General features: G+C 43.6%; 1 protein-coding gene across 1 annotated transcript in view; it reads left to right on the top strand.

The window, feature by feature from the left end:
- ERFL (ETS repressor factor like) overlaps positions 1-11,951 on the top strand; it is a 31,877-nt gene extending 19,926 nt beyond the window's left edge. The window contains exons 3-5 of the mRNA XM_073602007.1: positions 2,429-2,606; positions 8,660-8,774; positions 9,977-11,951. Of these exons, the coding sequence (XP_073458108.1) occupies positions 2,429-2,606; positions 8,660-8,774; positions 9,977-10,515 (832 nt within the window). The 3' untranslated portion in view covers positions 10,516-11,951. The remainder of the gene's footprint in view (positions 1-2,428; positions 2,607-8,659; positions 8,775-9,976) is intronic.
- The last annotated feature ends 4,162 nt before the right edge of the window (positions 11,952-16,113 follow it).

Raw genomic sequence — 16,113 nt, 5'->3', positions numbered from 1 at the left:
GGCCCCCCGTGCACCCGGGACCCCTGGGCGGTGCCCAAGGGTGCGCATGCATTAAGACAGCCCTGTGGGGAAGAAGTCCCTGACTCTTTTTTAAAATGGCTGTGTAGCCTTTAGCAGTCCCCCTACAGCAGAGAGAGAGGAAGAAGCAGCACAAGGAATTAATTAGCTCATGTGCTGACAAGGAGCATGCTGATAGGAGGAAAAAGCAGAGTGACAGAGAGACAAGCTCATCACTGTCCAGTCACAGGCTGGGGGGGGGGGGCGGGTTTAGTATGGCCTGGACTCAGAGGAATTGGCTTGATTGATGCTAGCTATCAGACTGAGGACATCTAGCGGCAGAAAAAAGGACTGCAGGGGAAATCTCTGGGGTAAAAATTGAATTTGGCAAGCTGTTTTTGATATTTTTTCTTCTATTTTGTTCACTTTGGCTGGTGTAATGCTTTAAATGAATGCTTCAGTTTTTGGTAGATGTAGGAGTCAAAAAGAGGGGAGCAAAGGGGGAAAGGGGGATATTGGGACTTATTATGAATTTTCTACCACATGCTTCCTAATAAGTCCCAATATCCCCCTTCCCCCTTTGCTCCCCTCTTTTTGAATTGAATAGGGATGGAAATACATGGATTTACCAGGCCATGGCTTCGTTAAACTCCCAACCTATCTCCACTACTTAGAAGATGAATGAGTGTGATATCTGGTCTATTATGATTAGGTACATATGATTAATTTATGCGTCAACCCAACTTGGTGCAGCTAATTACAAGGGGGTCCCACTGTGCCTGTTGGATTTTTAATGTATAAAGAAGAATGCATTAGGCAGAGTGGAAACTCTGCAAGATGAACACAAAACACTGAGATGGCTGTTTAAGAGACATGGCAAGTGTGCCAAGATGCCACAACTGGAGTCTCTAAGAGACGTGAGATGGCAGTGGGTGATCACAAGATTCCTCCCATAATTGAAATAGTGATTTTGGGCGGACTGACCCTTAGTACAACTAGTTAGCAAACTTTGACCTCAGATACAGTTGCAGCGTTTCCAATGTGAGCAGTAATGTGTCATACACTATATTACCAAAAGTATTGTGACGCCTACCTTTACGCGCACATGAACTTTAATGGCATCCCAGTCTTAGTCCGTAGGGTTCAATATTGAGTTGGCCCACCCTTTGTAGCTTCACCTCTTCTGGGAAGGCTGTCCACAAGGTTTAAAGTGATTGTAAACCTTCAATTTATTTACTTTTTTTAAATAACAAACATATCATACTTACCTCCACTGTGCAGTTCGTTTTACACAGTGTGGCCCCCGATCCTCGTCTTCTGGGGTCCCCCTGTGGCGCTTGCGGCTCCTCCTCGCATCGGTAAACTCCCTAGGAGAAGCGCTTTCTCTGGGGGTTACCTTGCAGGCTCACTCCCGAGTCCAGCATTTGCATCCATAGACACAGAATGCCGGACTCGGCCCCGTCCCCTGGCACCCGCGTCATTGGATTTGATTGACAGCAGCGGGAGCCAATGGCTGTGCTGCTATCAATCTATCCAATCGAGAGCTGAGAACCCCGGGCAGAGAGGAAGAGCGCGTCTCCGCCGAGGGAACGAAGGGCTCAGGTGAGTAAAACAGGGGGGGCTAGGGGGCCAGTCAGTGTGAGAAGTTTTAATGCATCCCCAAACTGTTCCCACAAAGTTGGGAGCATGAAATTGTCCAAAATGTCTTGGTATGCTGATGCCTTAGGAGTTCCCTTCACTGGAACTAAGGGGCCAAGCCCAACTCCTGAAAAACAACCCCACACCATAATCCCCCCTCCACCAAATGATTTGGACCAGTGCACAAAGCAAGGTCCATAAAGACATGGATGAGCGAGTTTGGGGTGGAGGAACTTGACTGGCCTGCACAGAGTCCTGACCTCAACCCGATAAAACACCTTTGGGATGAATTATAGCAGAGACTGCGAGCCAGGCCTTCTCATCCAACACCAGTGCCTGACCTCACAAATGCGCTTCTGGAAGAATGGTCAAACATTCCCATAGACACACTCCTAAACCTTGTGGACAGTCTTCCCAGAAGAGTTGAAGCTGTTATAGCTGCAAAGGGTGGGCCAATTCAATATTGAACCCTACAGACTAAAGCTGGCCATACACCATACAATTTTCCTGTTCAATTTTCTTTAGATTTACCTTCAACTATGTAGTACAAGGGCCTACCTGATTGCATCCAAATTGAAAGTGTTTAGGTTTGACCTCCTATTATATGGTTTTGGTAAATCTAAAGGAAAGTTGAACAGGAAAATTGAATAGTGTATGGCCAGCCTAAGACTGGGATGCCATTAAAGTTCATGTGTGTGTAAAGGCGGGCGTCCCAATACTTTTGGCAATATAGTGTATATTCAGATGATTTCTTATATGTTGCTTGTGATTGACAAGCCTGTCTTTGCCGCAGGTACTACTACAACAAGAGAATTCTGCACAAAACTAAAGGAAAACGTTTCACCTACAAGTTTAACTTTAGTAAAGTCGTACTGGTGAACTATCCTCTGCTGGACATGGCAAACTCCTCCCTGCTGCTGGGGCAGGGCTCCTTCCCTGGGACCCATGCTCATGACCCCTTTACTCCTGAGGTAAGAGGCACAAGATGGCCAATTGTGACATTGTAGTCTTTACCCACTAGCTTTTATTTTAGGGTTACAGATTTCTTTCTCATGTCCCATCTGGTGAAACAGTTGTCACGGGACAGGAAGTGAGGGTAAATCTCTAATGGAGGTCTGCATAGCAGAAAAATCCAGAAAGGGGTTCCTTATGCTTCCTCACTTCATCGAAAACTAAAAAAAAATCTTGTCCGGACATATGCCTTAAAACAGCAGTGCATTTGGCACTCCAGCTGTTGTATGAACAAGTCTCCTGTTATCTATGTATTGCTTCCTTTTTGTGATATCACTGTTATTCTTGCTAGTCCCCCTGCTTTCCTATCAAAAACTGATCACACTAGGCAGGAGAGCATGGTGTGGTCAGATTTCTAGCTGTGCTGAGAACTCAGCCTGCTCTCCTCATATGATCAGACTTGTTGTGACACGTGCACAGCCATTCACTGAAAAGACCAGTGTGTTGTTGGTTTTTTCTCCCCCAGCTCTCCAAGACCCTCACATTTTTGTAAATGTTTTATTATATCTTTTCATGTGACCACACTGAAGAAATGACACTTTGCTACAATGTAAAGTAGTGAGTGTACAGCTTGTATAACAGTGTAAATTTACTGTCCCCTCAAAATGACTCAACACACAGCCATTAATGTCTAAACCACTGGCACCAAAAGTGAGTACACCCCTAAGTGAAAATGTCCAAATTGGGCCCAATTAGCCATTTTCGCTCCCCGTTGTCATGTGACTCGTTAGTGTTACAAGGTCTTAGGTGTGAATGGGGAGCAGGTGTGTTAAATTTGGTGTTATCGCTCTCATACTGGGCACATATTGTTGCTCTACTTTAAGATGGCGTAGGCTATAAGAAGTTTGCCAAGACCCTGAAACTGAGCTGCAGCAAGGTGGGCAAGATCTTACAGTGGTTTAACAGGACAGGTTCCACTCAGAACAGGCCTCGCCATGGTTGACCAAAGAAGTTGAGTGCATGTGCTCAGCCTCAGCCTCAGATCCAGAGGTTGTCTTTGGGAAATAGATATATGAGTGCTGCCAGCATTGCTGCAGAGGTTGAAGGGGTCAGCCTGTCAGTGTTCAGACCATACGCCACACGCTGCATCAAATTGGTCTGCATGGCTGTCATCACAGAAGAAAGCCTATTCTAAAGATGATGCACAAGAAAGCCCGCAGTTTGCTGAAGACAAGCAGACTAAGGACATGGATTAATGGAACCATGTCCTGTGGTCTGATGAGACCAAGATAAACGTATTTGGTTCAGATGATGTCAAGCGTGTGTGGCGGGAACCAGGTGAGGAGTACAAGGACAAGTGTGTCTTGCCTACAGTCAAGCATGGTGGTGGGAGTCTCATGGTCTGGGCCTGCATGAGTGCTGCCGGCACTGTGGAGCTACAGTTCAATGAGGGAACCATGAATGCCAACATGTACTGTGACATACTGAAGCAGAGCATGACCCCCTCCCTTTGGAGACTGGACCACAGGACAGTATTCCAATATGATAACGACCTCAAACACACCCCCAAGATGACCACTGTCTTGCTAAAGAAGCTGAGTCTCCAGACCTAAACCCTATTGAGCATCTGTGGGGCATCCTCAAACGGAAGGTGGAGGAGCGCAAGGTCTCTAACATCCACCAGCTCCGTGATGTTGTCATGGAGGAGTGGAGGACGACTCCAGTGGTAACCTGTGAAGCTCTGGTGAACTCCATGCCCAAGAGGGTTAAGGCAGTGCTGGAAAATAATGGCTACACAAAATATTGACAAAAAAGTGGCTACACAAAATATTGACACTTTGGGCCCAGTTTGGACATTTTCACTTAGGGGTGTACTCACTTTTGTTGTCAGCGGTTTAGACATTAATGGCTGTGTGTTGAGTTATTTTGAGGGAACAGCAAATTTACACTGTTATACAAGCTGTGCACTCACTACTTTACATTGTAGCAAAGTGTCATTTCTTCCGTGTTGTCACATGAAAAGATAATAAAATATTTACAAAAATGTGAGGGGTGTATATATAAAATGTTTGCCTATTTCCCATCTCATTCCTTCATTAGAAGCATGATGATGGTGAGCTTATTATGTAGAGCAGGTCTCTGTAATAACAGATCTGTTATTCTTCATGGGTTTGGAAGGTGTTATTAATTACAAGATATTGGACCCAAAGGGATTTCAGTACACCCTTGGTTCTGATTGTGCAGGACCTTATGTTAACCTGCCAGAGCAACACCAATTGCTTGTTGCTTAGAAGTTAGTGATGTAGACCACTGGGTTCTTAGATTTATTTCCTACCAGGAGCAGTGTCCGTGTAGCCCGCTAAGTGTGTAAGAACCTTTGCAAAGTAGAAAAGTTGGATTGATAATAAAGTTGGCAGTGCCTACACAGGACAGGGCCTCTGTGAACAGAGGGGATTCCCTTCCTGGGAAATTAACTAGTAATCTAATCAACATAATTGAAAATGGAGAAACTACTGCAACCAGCATATAACATTAACCATAATTGTATAGATGCACACCAGTATGGAAATAATAGTATAGAAATAATACAATACAATGCATGCATCCAATATACAAACAGGTATTATCAGCAAAAGGCCTGATATGGGTCCTTATGGAATTGTGAACATATACCTGGGTGTGCATAGGTATTAATATAGATACCTCCAGATGAACGTTGTAGTCCAGTGGCAGTGACCCCTGAGGATGATCGTGATGCAGCGTTCGTCTTGGTGTTGGAGACCTGAAGACAAGATCAGCAGTGTTGGGGAAATCCTCCAGCCGTTGTCCAACCAGCCTGGCACGCAGCTTCTCACATGCAAAACTCAGCGTCAGCCTATCTACTCTGCACTTTAGTCCCTTGTAGTCTCTAATTGGACATGCAAGTGGACCTCTAACTACCAGAAGTGGCCATCATTTGCCTAACCCGACTCTAGCCTATGCTGGTTTTTGAGCCGTGAGCTAAATCTAGCTATAGAATCCCAGACCAGACAGGACTGGGTTAGCTAAAATATCAGGAGCTGCATCTAAACTCTATTGCAATAAACATACTCACCTAACAATATACCAGAAGGTAACCACTACACACTTACAGTAGCACAGACTTAGCTATCTGGCACTGTGCATATGAGATAATGACAATAGACAGAGAGAAGTCTGTCACAAGAATTTAGATACACACTCAAGAATTTATGGAAAGCTCTAGGTAAACTATTAGAACACAGGAATACTTGCCCAATAGTCTCTGCTTCTGGTCTGAGTGAAAATACAATAGCACCTGTGTGTATAAGATCATGAGGCTTACCTCTCTGTGTCTGTTTCCTAACCCCCCCCCTTATAAAGATATCAAAGTCCTCCAATCTGGGGTTTCTGACCCAGCAAGCAGGGACCGAAAGTGATGTACACATATAACTCTATGGCATTAAAAAAAGCACAGCCACTTACAAATAGAGACAGTAGAGGACACCAACTCCTTACAATTGCGTAAATTACATCCAGTCCTACTGGGGTAGATATGGGTTTCCTTCAGATGTTCTAGTTTCCTCCCACAGTCAATCCAATACCATGATAGGTTCATTGGTGTCTACTCAAATTGACCTAAAATCTGGGAGTGACTGTGCTGAAGATGGTAGATTGCAAGCTCTTGAAAGGCAGTAAGTGGTTCTATTAAGCGTGTGAGGTATGGAAGACTTTAGAAATTATATTACTAGTAGGGTAGTGGCAAGGAACTAAGCTTCAGATTAGTATCTTAAAACCCTGGTGAGGGCCCTGGATCCTAAACCCAGGTGGTAAGTGTGGCCTCAATGTCTTGCAACATAATTAAATACAAAATTGAGTGCAGCGCTTAATGATATGACTAGATATGTAGAAACATCTAGAACTCACCTACACGTGGTGATATATGAAAATATAATAAAATGTGGGCCCACTATGTCACATGAATTGTACTGAAACACAATTCAAGGACTAGTGGAAAATATCACTAATGACAAGTGAAAAGAAAAATAGTGAACACACTATAACATATGAATAATATGTTCAAATATAAACATCAAAACGAATGATAAACACAAGTGCAAATAGATAAAATACTATTGTTACGAAATATATGTGACAGATAATGAACATGAGTGTCCAAGCAAAAACAAGTGCAATGAAGAGGAGCAACTTCCAGATGGAATTTTTTTACATAAATCCAGATCAATTGATCGAATGCCAAAGTACACTTGAAAGGTGTTCAAATGAAAGGTTGGGTACTCTTACCCGATGCGGTGGACACACGTACTGTACGGCAGTGGGTCAAACAAGCTCACAACACCTCAGTTCCTGGTGTTCGCACTAAATGTAGTGATCCTGCGACTCTAAACCATGCATTTCTGTACCATACGTCAGAACAGTGATGGAACCGACAGCCTGATGTTCACACTGGATGTAGTGGTCTCGTGGCTCCGACTGTGCGTCTCCAGACCATGTGTCAAAGTATCAATGGAACCAATACCCGGATAGATCCGGAGGGTAGTATTGTAGGGAGAATAGGGGCATTCACCGTGATCCGACTGTGGAATAAAATAAAAAAATATGCTTCATATGGTGCAGGTCAACCAAAAACAAAAAAATGCTAGTCCAACCCATAGAGTCGAAACGTGTCGGACCAGCATTCTTTCGCTTCCCACATTGCTTTTAGTCTTACATTTTTATCCAGTGATCACTTTTTTATCCTGCATTAAGTTGTATGATACTTTTTATATTAAAACCTTTTTTGGTTGACCCGCACCATATGGAGCATATTTTTTTATTTTATTCCACGTTCGGATCACGGTGAATCCCCCTGTTCTCCCTACGTTACCACCCTCTGGATCTATCCGGGTATTGGTTCCATTGCTATCATTCATTTTAAAGTTTATATTTGAACATATTATTCATATGTTATAGTGTGTTCACTATTTTTCTTTTCACTTGTCATTAGTGATATTTTCCACTAGTCCTTGAGTTGTGTTTCAGTACAATTCATGTGACATAGTGGGCCCACATTTTATTATATTTTCATATATCACCATGTGTAGGTGAGTTCTAGATGTTTCTACATATCTAGTCATATCATTAAGCGCTGCACTAATTTTTGTATTCATCCCTGTAGACTTTGAGTGCCAGCAGCTATTTCTTTCAGTTTATTTTTTGGTTTAGCGCAGTTTTTTCTCCTCATTTCAACATAATTGCCAACATTCTGAAAAAAGTTGTAAAGAAGGAGATGTGTGCAACTTGTGTGTTGCCAGGTGGGGGATTCCATGGGATATGGGACAAAATGGGAGGAGGGTCTTACACAAAGAGGAAGATTGCTTCAAGTGTATTAAGCCCTAACACACCTTGCCATGCCCAAGTCTTAATGGTTAGCAGAAGATCTGGAATTTGACACGAGGGGGGAAGCGTAAGGCTTGGAGGGATTTGATCTAGGCTTGATGACAAGTCCAGATCATTCTTTCTCCCACCAGTATTCCCTGGAACCCTGGGGTTCCATCAAAGATTGTTAAGGGTAATGAGTGATTTCTGCCTCTCAGATAAGTGACCACTGGCACCAATGATCTTTTTGCTATCTGTATAGGGATTCCTAAAACTGACTACAAATGTAAGAATCATTCTTCCTTTTGACCATCACACTAATGTACCGTGAGCTGTACATATAATAATTATTAGCAGAGGTTTCCTGAGATCAAACTTTATTTCATGGGTTCTTCCATGTTAAAATGTTGAGAATGGCTGCCTTAGATCAAGGTCCTACCTAAACTCAAGGAACATGGTGTTGGCAGTTTGCCTGTAATCTTAGTTTAAACACTTTGGTGGACATCACTTCAGGATCACTTAAACAGTTACCTGCCAATGTGGCCTTATAAAGAGACCCTGTCAACTGTCCATAGCCAGCTTGAGAGTAAAGCTAATGTTCAGGAGAATGCCGTGTGCCAGATGGTTAAGCTGTTTTGTGAATAATTTCTCCATATAACCTATTTGTATATTGATGAATTGGATGACTGTTTTGTAGGCTCTACAGTCCCTTTTCTCTTCGTCCAGTCGCCCACCACTCTTGGATCGTCCCCTTTCTGCACCAGACACGGAAAAACTGTGCTTAGAAGCTGCTTTCCCTTTCTTGGGATCAGGTGAGTCTTAAGCTTTAAAAACCTTTAATGTCTCATATGATCTTGTGTATGAAAAAGCAACCGATGAGATTCTCCCTTTCTTTGTAGTAGCAGAGCTTAGACAATGAAAGGGGGAAGCTGATTGGGTACATTACTCTTATCCTTGGCAACAATTCAGATTCAAGCTGAAATTTTCTAGAAACATGGAGGACCCATTCACCCCTAAGCTTTCCTTTGCAGTGTCCTAAAGTGGTTGTAAACCTAGTTACATTACTTTTACCTACAAGTAAGCTTACCTGTAGGTACTGGAAATATCTCCTAAATCTGCACGGTTTAGGAGATATTTACCATATACTCTTGCGGCGATGTCATTGGCGCATGCGCACTGAAGAAAGGTCACTACCGTGCCATTTCTAAAGGGTCCGTGCAATAACCGGCTCCTCCCATGTGCATGCTTGGGAGTGACGTCATGCGACTCCGGCCAGCCACAGAGCTAGAGTCCACGGCCCTGGAAGGAAGAGGGGTGAAGATGGATGCGACCACCAGCGGGACATAGTTGCCTGACTCTCATTGCCACTGCCATCTAGCATTGTAGCACCAGAGAAAAAGAAGGTGATGAGTGATTATGTCCATCCAGAGAGCAGTTGTATTCCACCACACAAATATACAACCATTTTGATGGGAAAAAACAATCATATCCATTTCAGACGTAATAAAGTATAGCTCCAGTCAATACTTTTTCTACCTTTGGCTAAAGCAAGGACTGGTTAGAACCTCTGCCAGGTCTTTTTTGCTTTCTGTGCACCTATGTGGAGATTTAACCTATTTGTCCTGTTGTGTTTTTGAGGGGAATCTAAAATTTGTAGTTCTCACCAAAACAGGTGTAGAAGGGGCATCTTTCAATGGGGCACTTTTTCCAGTGACAACTGCTGGAGTTACTTACATTATGGGGAGATTTTCATTTTCTGTTTGCCTCTGGACACCGGAAGTGCAGGTAAATCTCTCAGCTGGGGAAACAGCCATTAAAAACCCAGAGGTTCTAACCCTACTCCCACTTTGTACAAAACCAAAAAAAAAAACTTTTGGCTGAATTTACACTTAAAGGAGTCTGGCTTTGGTTCTGCTTTAAAATTGGTCAAATTTTACCTAAAACAAATAACTAATTTGAGGTCAGTTGGAGTTTATTCACGTGGCTGATTTATGTTACCCTTTTTCTTTTCCAGGTTCTGGTTACACTAAGCCTCCGGCCTTGTTGCCCCCATACAACCGTAACTCGCCATTTCCAGAGTACCCATGGGGATTTAACCCCTATCTCTCCAGCTCTTTCCCCCTTAGCGGCTCCAAGCTGCCTACCTCTCTCTACCCGCCACATTTCTACCCCAGCTCACTGTCCCAGATTCCTCCCCCCATCTCTCTGATCCCTGGCGAGTCCTTGGACAGGTCGGCCACCCTCCTTCCAGGAGTGCCAAGGCTCTGCACCGGCCTAACTTCTCAACCTATACCCCGAAGCGGAGACCTGGCGGGTGCCGGGGTAGCGAGAAGAGACAGAGCTGACCCGCCCGAAGGAAAACAGGAACCAGAATCTGACTCAGACTTGGAAATCACAGACGTGAGTGACTGTAGTTCAGAGGCAGATGGGTGTACGTACAGCCCTCCCTGCCCCGGGTCTTCTATCGGAAGAGGCCAGACAGAGGAGGAACGACTAAAACCAGCTACCGCCTCCAAAACCCCACCAGAGAAAACGGCTGCTCCAAAAAGCTAGGCCTGGAGAGGTCAGGCTGCACAGAAACTATATAAAAATGTACAAATATATATAAATATATAACTATATGGATATATAGGGGGATAACAGTGTGTTTTGCAACCTCTTCATCCCAATAGACACTTGTAAAGGAGTACGCCAATATTGCAAAGCCACCACTTGGCAGCCATTTTGTGTATAGATCAGCTTGACCAAGCCATGAAATGTAGTGTTTGGTTGCTACTGAATCTGTTGGCTGCATTTCAAGAACAAAATGGCCTCAGGGTGTCAGAATAAAGAGCTGCGTGTCCATGGTGTCATTGCAGTTTGCTCTTGCTTTTGTCTTAGTAGAGCTCCTTATTCAGGGTCACCCATGATCAATTTGGTGAATTGCCTTATTTCATGAAGACCAGATGAAGCATTGTGGCAACTGATTCGAACTGATGTATGATGAGCGTAACAAAAGAGGAACTATTACTCATTGAAACCAAGAAAAATCAACAAAAAGAATGAAGTCTGGTTGGCGCACTGTTGATTTCTCTGTGGAAGCAATTGTCTCTATTTAGGTGGAGTACTGCTTTGTGGCAGAGCTTCCAAGGTCCAGTCATCAGGCCCAACTAATGCTCCTTGACTGATAGGAGATCCAAGTCCAGCGCCTCATACCCACTTTATCTTGGCCCATCGCAACCAGTCAGGCTGATAAAAGGCAGCACAAGGGCTGATGGGAGTGTTTTTTGAATGCAGTGGACCTGTGTGCAATATTATAAGCTAGGCCTCCTTCAACAAGACTATGCTCCCCCACTCTATGCTATTGACGCAAAAGCACTACTGGGGCTTAACAGCTTCTATACAGAAGAGCCCATGACTCTTGATGCAAACCATCTGTGTCCAGGCTTGGTCAGAGGTGACAATTGCATTTATCCACTTGTGTGTGCAGTTACATGTGATCATCTCCAGCCATTGATTTGCACCCAATAAACACCTGTACCTCTAGACCTCAAGCCTGTAGACTACACACTATCACTTGGTTTCACTAGGTTTTTATATAAACCTTTTATAATTTGGAACAGTTTGTGGGCACTAGTGAGGAAAAACCTGGCTCATGCATCTACTGGCACTCGCCAGACATATGTACATGCCCCCTTCAGAGGGTGGATGCAGTGCCGGCATATGCAGATCTCTTTTGAGCTACAGACACAAGTGACAGGCATTTCCAGTGGCATAGCCTGGGTTGTCAGCGCCCAGGGCAAGGCAAATAATTTGAGCCCCCTAACCATGGGCTTTTAGATACCCCCGCCCGGATTACACCCCAGATACCCCCACTCCGATCACACCCCCTCAGACACCTCCACCCTGATCACACCCCCAGATACCCCCGACCCTGATCACAACCCCAGATACCCCCCCACTCCGATCACACCCCCCAGACACCTCCACCCTTATCACAACCCCCAGAAACCCCTCCCCAATTTGATAACACCCCCCAGATGCCCCCATCCTGATCACACCCTCTAGATACCCCCACCCTGATCACACATGCATGATACCCCTACCCTGATCACCCCCCCCCCCAGATTCCTCCAGTCTCTGATCATACCCCCAGATTCCCTTCACTCTGATCACATTCCCCGATTCCCTCCATTCTGATCACACCCCCAGATCCCCCCCCCCCCCCCATCCTTCCACTCTCCATTGAGATTCTTCTTGTCAAGCGTCTAACCAAACCATTTTAACTTTTTTCACCCCAGAGTAAACCATAAAATAATTTTCAGGTTTTAGGAACCCCAGCTAAAATAAACTCATTGGGGTTCGGTGGAAAGAATGCCCTTTTATTAGGGTGCCGTAAGAAGAATGTCGCCCTTACAGTTAGCTAAAAATATTATTGGTGTCTTGCTTCACCACGTGGTGTTTGCACAGGCATCATCAGATGGGAGGTTAATCAAGGAACCTCTAGCAACCTCTGGAGGAGTCGTAGGGTTCCACAGAACCCTCTTTGAGAATGGTTGCTCTAACATATAGATATAAGGAAAAGAAGAGCGGACTGCTAAGATATCATGATCACACAACTCTTTCATTCAAACACCCTGGTAAGTGAAACAGAGTCAGCCATTTTGTTCTTGAAAAGCAGCCTACAGGCTCACTTTAATGTCCAGCTCCCCTCCCACACATACTCACCTTCACTTCACTCCCCCATTGATTTATTCAGTGCCAGGAGACAGAGAAACACCTGATGCTTGTTGATTGGCCAGTCCGGCACCCAGGACCATCACATGTGGTGGGGAAGGAGTCTCTCTACCTTCATGTTGCAGTAACACACATTAACACATATTACATGTATTGCAGTACAATTCATTTGCACCACAATGCACCTGCGTTGCAACAAGGGTTATGGCTATTTTTCGTCATATCGTTGTCAGCCCATTGATTTCAATAGGCTTAATGCTCTGCAAACATGTAACTGTGCCCTCAGGCTTATACAAAGCTTTTTCTTCTCACTCCCAGCCTAGGGGAGCAAGGCAAAAATAAGTATAAGATGCTGAAGGTCTGGTTTTAAAGTGAACCTGCTGTAGGTTCTCCATGGCCAAAGCACAGGTACAGGTTCACCTCAAAGTCTGTATTTCAAGAGACCCTGTCAGGATTATAATGGTCATTGCTAACCTCCTTCTAAAAGTGCAAGCTCCCCTGCTGTCATCCTCACCCCACCTGCGCTGCTATCTGTCACCAACCCGAAACAAATGCAGATCCAGAGTTCTGACTTTACTGCCTACATGCTGAACTTGTTCTTTGTCCATTTTCAGCATGGTATGAAGAGCTGATGTCATGGCTATGCAGCCTATCTGGTCACTGGTAATGGCTCATATCACATGCACATTGAATACCTGTTACTAGAAACAGTTTGATCACCTTCCCATTAATTTTAACATAATGGCTGCTAACTAAAGTTATTATACAACTTGTATTAATCTTATGGACCATGATAGAACGTCATAATACAGTTGTAGGAATAAGTATAGAGGCCAATGATGATAAACTCAATGCAGCCACCCATAGCATCAAATTTCAGTTTACAGGTCAGCAATTAGTGAATTCTGATTGGTTGCTTTGAGTTACTGCACTTTGCTTATTGGACTTGTAATTCAATATACCCACTGAGTATCAAAAATAATATGATCAACACAAACCAGCATTAAGGTTGACCTGAAGGGTTGCTCCAGTTTTATCTTACTTGCAGCTAATTCTTCTCTTAGAACAGGTGCAGGTTGACCTTGATGAGCATCAGAAGTCATAGTTCACAAAGGTTTCTGTTTTAGAGTATTAAAAGAATGGAGGCACCACAATGATTGGATAAGTCCAGTATAGGTTTTTATTAAATGCAATATAAAAGTATAAAGCCAATGCCTTGTATGGCTGTCACGCTGGTGGCCAACTGCTACCAACCTTGTTCTCTTTGTACAAGTCCAGTACACATTTGTATTCATTGTCACCATACAGTACAAGCCCTGATGAAGGGAGATACATGAACCCTTGGAACGCTTTGGATTTATTATAGTTACATTGCATCGTTACCGTTACATTGTATCTAAATTAAAAACCCAAACTTGATCCAATTGTTGTGGCGCTCTAATTTTTCCAAGACTCTACAAATTTTTTTGGGGACTCCCTGGGATACAACTGTAGAAATAGAGCTGCCTCCAAAAAGTTTAGGAAATAGTCTACCTGTCCTCATCTACTCAGGGGGTCTTGCACTCCTATAATACAAATCTACTTTTTAACCAATATTTATTTGTTATTGATGATCTCAAGTGACGAAAACCCTGAAGAACAAGGCAACAGGGAGCACTGACAACGTTCTTAGAGAACAACTTGTATCTGTTTTTAGAGGCAACTTTGTTGTAGGTAATATGTGCAGCTAACTGAAGAACCCTTTTAGTCTTGGGATGAAGAGGCCCTGCTTGCCAACTGGGGAACTGCAGTGCAGCTCTCTTCCGTTGGCAAACAGGTTAAAGAGATTGTACGTGTTTATTTTTCTATTAAAGTACTTTGGAATTTGTTCATTTGGGACACAGGTGAAGTACACAATTCTTCCCCTCAGAAAAGAACAACATGACACTGCAACTACAGCAAGTATACATTTTTTTTTTTAATTATTTCTTCCGGGAAACTGTTTAAATCCTCCAAATAAGTCAGATTCAATCCAACCATCGAACTTCGAGTAATATCCACCCGTCCAGAGTCTGAAGTGTTTTTCTGCCACCCGGTGGATGAGATCTCCAACTGCAGCTCATAAATGATTCACGTTGACCTCCCATCAATGTTTGAGTGAACACCCCCTGGTCATGATAATGTACACTCGTGAATTATAAATATTGGTTATTTTTTCTTTTGCATTATGGTGTAAAACAATATTGGGTCATGTTTTAGCATTTTGCCCCATAGTTATCACATGGTAAAGTATTGGTCAATGAAAAAAGATTACAACAGAGAGGCCCTAACAGCAATGCAGGGTTGACCTTTGTGAATCCATATCTGTATTAAAAGAGCTAAATATTTCACATAATAATAATGATGTTTCCAATACCATTGGAGGTCGATGTAGCTTCTTAGCGGACATCCATATAAAATGCCAAGGTCATCCCAACTGGTTGCCTTTCATGACCCCTTTGAGGAGATCTCACCTCAAGAAAGAAGGGAAGGGTTGTCACTAGGACAGAGATACACAGAGAGTTATAATAACCTTGGAGATAATCTAACCCCCTGGTGTCCAACCTGCAGCCTTTCGACAATTTTTGTGTGGTTTACAGGGCTACTGCAGACACTAATCTGTGTTTCCTATTGCCCTGTTATAGCATTGATTTCTAGCAGTCTCATGCAATATGTCTCTAGTCTACGGTTGTCTCCTGAAGCATGTCCCCAGTCTTCAACAACTACTATACCATATTCATAGCCTCTAAAAGTCTCCTGCGGCATATCTGCAGTATGTGATCATCTCCTGTACCATATCTGTAGTCTATGACCATCCCTTGTATCATGCCTGCAATCTCTGACCATATTCTGTACTATGTCCACAGTTTCTGACCATCACCTGTACCATGTCAGTAGTTTCTGACCATCTCCCATATTATGTCGACAACCTCTGAATATCTCTTGTATCATGCCTGTAGTTTTGACAATATCATTTTGTGTGTCTGAATTTTGTGTGTGGCCCTTTGTTGATGTCAGGGGCTGCATTTGAAGCCCCCTATATCAAAAAAATTGACTACCACTGCTTGAACCTTTCCCAATTTTTGGACCCTTTATATGTTATTTTATGTATGGTGGCTTGCTGCAATAAGGCAGTCTATTTATGAATGGACTAGCAGCGCAACACAATGCAAAAAAAAAAAAAAGTGGCACCTGCACAATTATTTCAAGGTGCTGCACCACAAGACATAGATGGTTCACATTGGTCCATTGGGGTGCATTAAAATGCTGTAGGCTAAGGCAGGCCCTAGATGATGCAACCACCATGGGTTGATGGAAAGAAAATCGCTTGGTTCCCCTTAAACATTGTCAATGGAATCCCTCCCGTGGAGCTATTGTGTTCTCCCAGCGGGGGGGATGGTGCGGGGAATCATCCAT

This window comes from Aquarana catesbeiana, linkage group LG10 (assembly GCF_042186555.1).
Source record: "Aquarana catesbeiana isolate 2022-GZ linkage group LG10, ASM4218655v1, whole genome shotgun sequence".
Lineage (NCBI taxonomy): Eukaryota > Metazoa > Chordata > Amphibia > Anura > Ranidae > Aquarana > Aquarana catesbeiana.
Note: the sequence above shows the minus strand (reverse complement) of the source record. Positions and strands in the feature narration are given on the sequence as shown.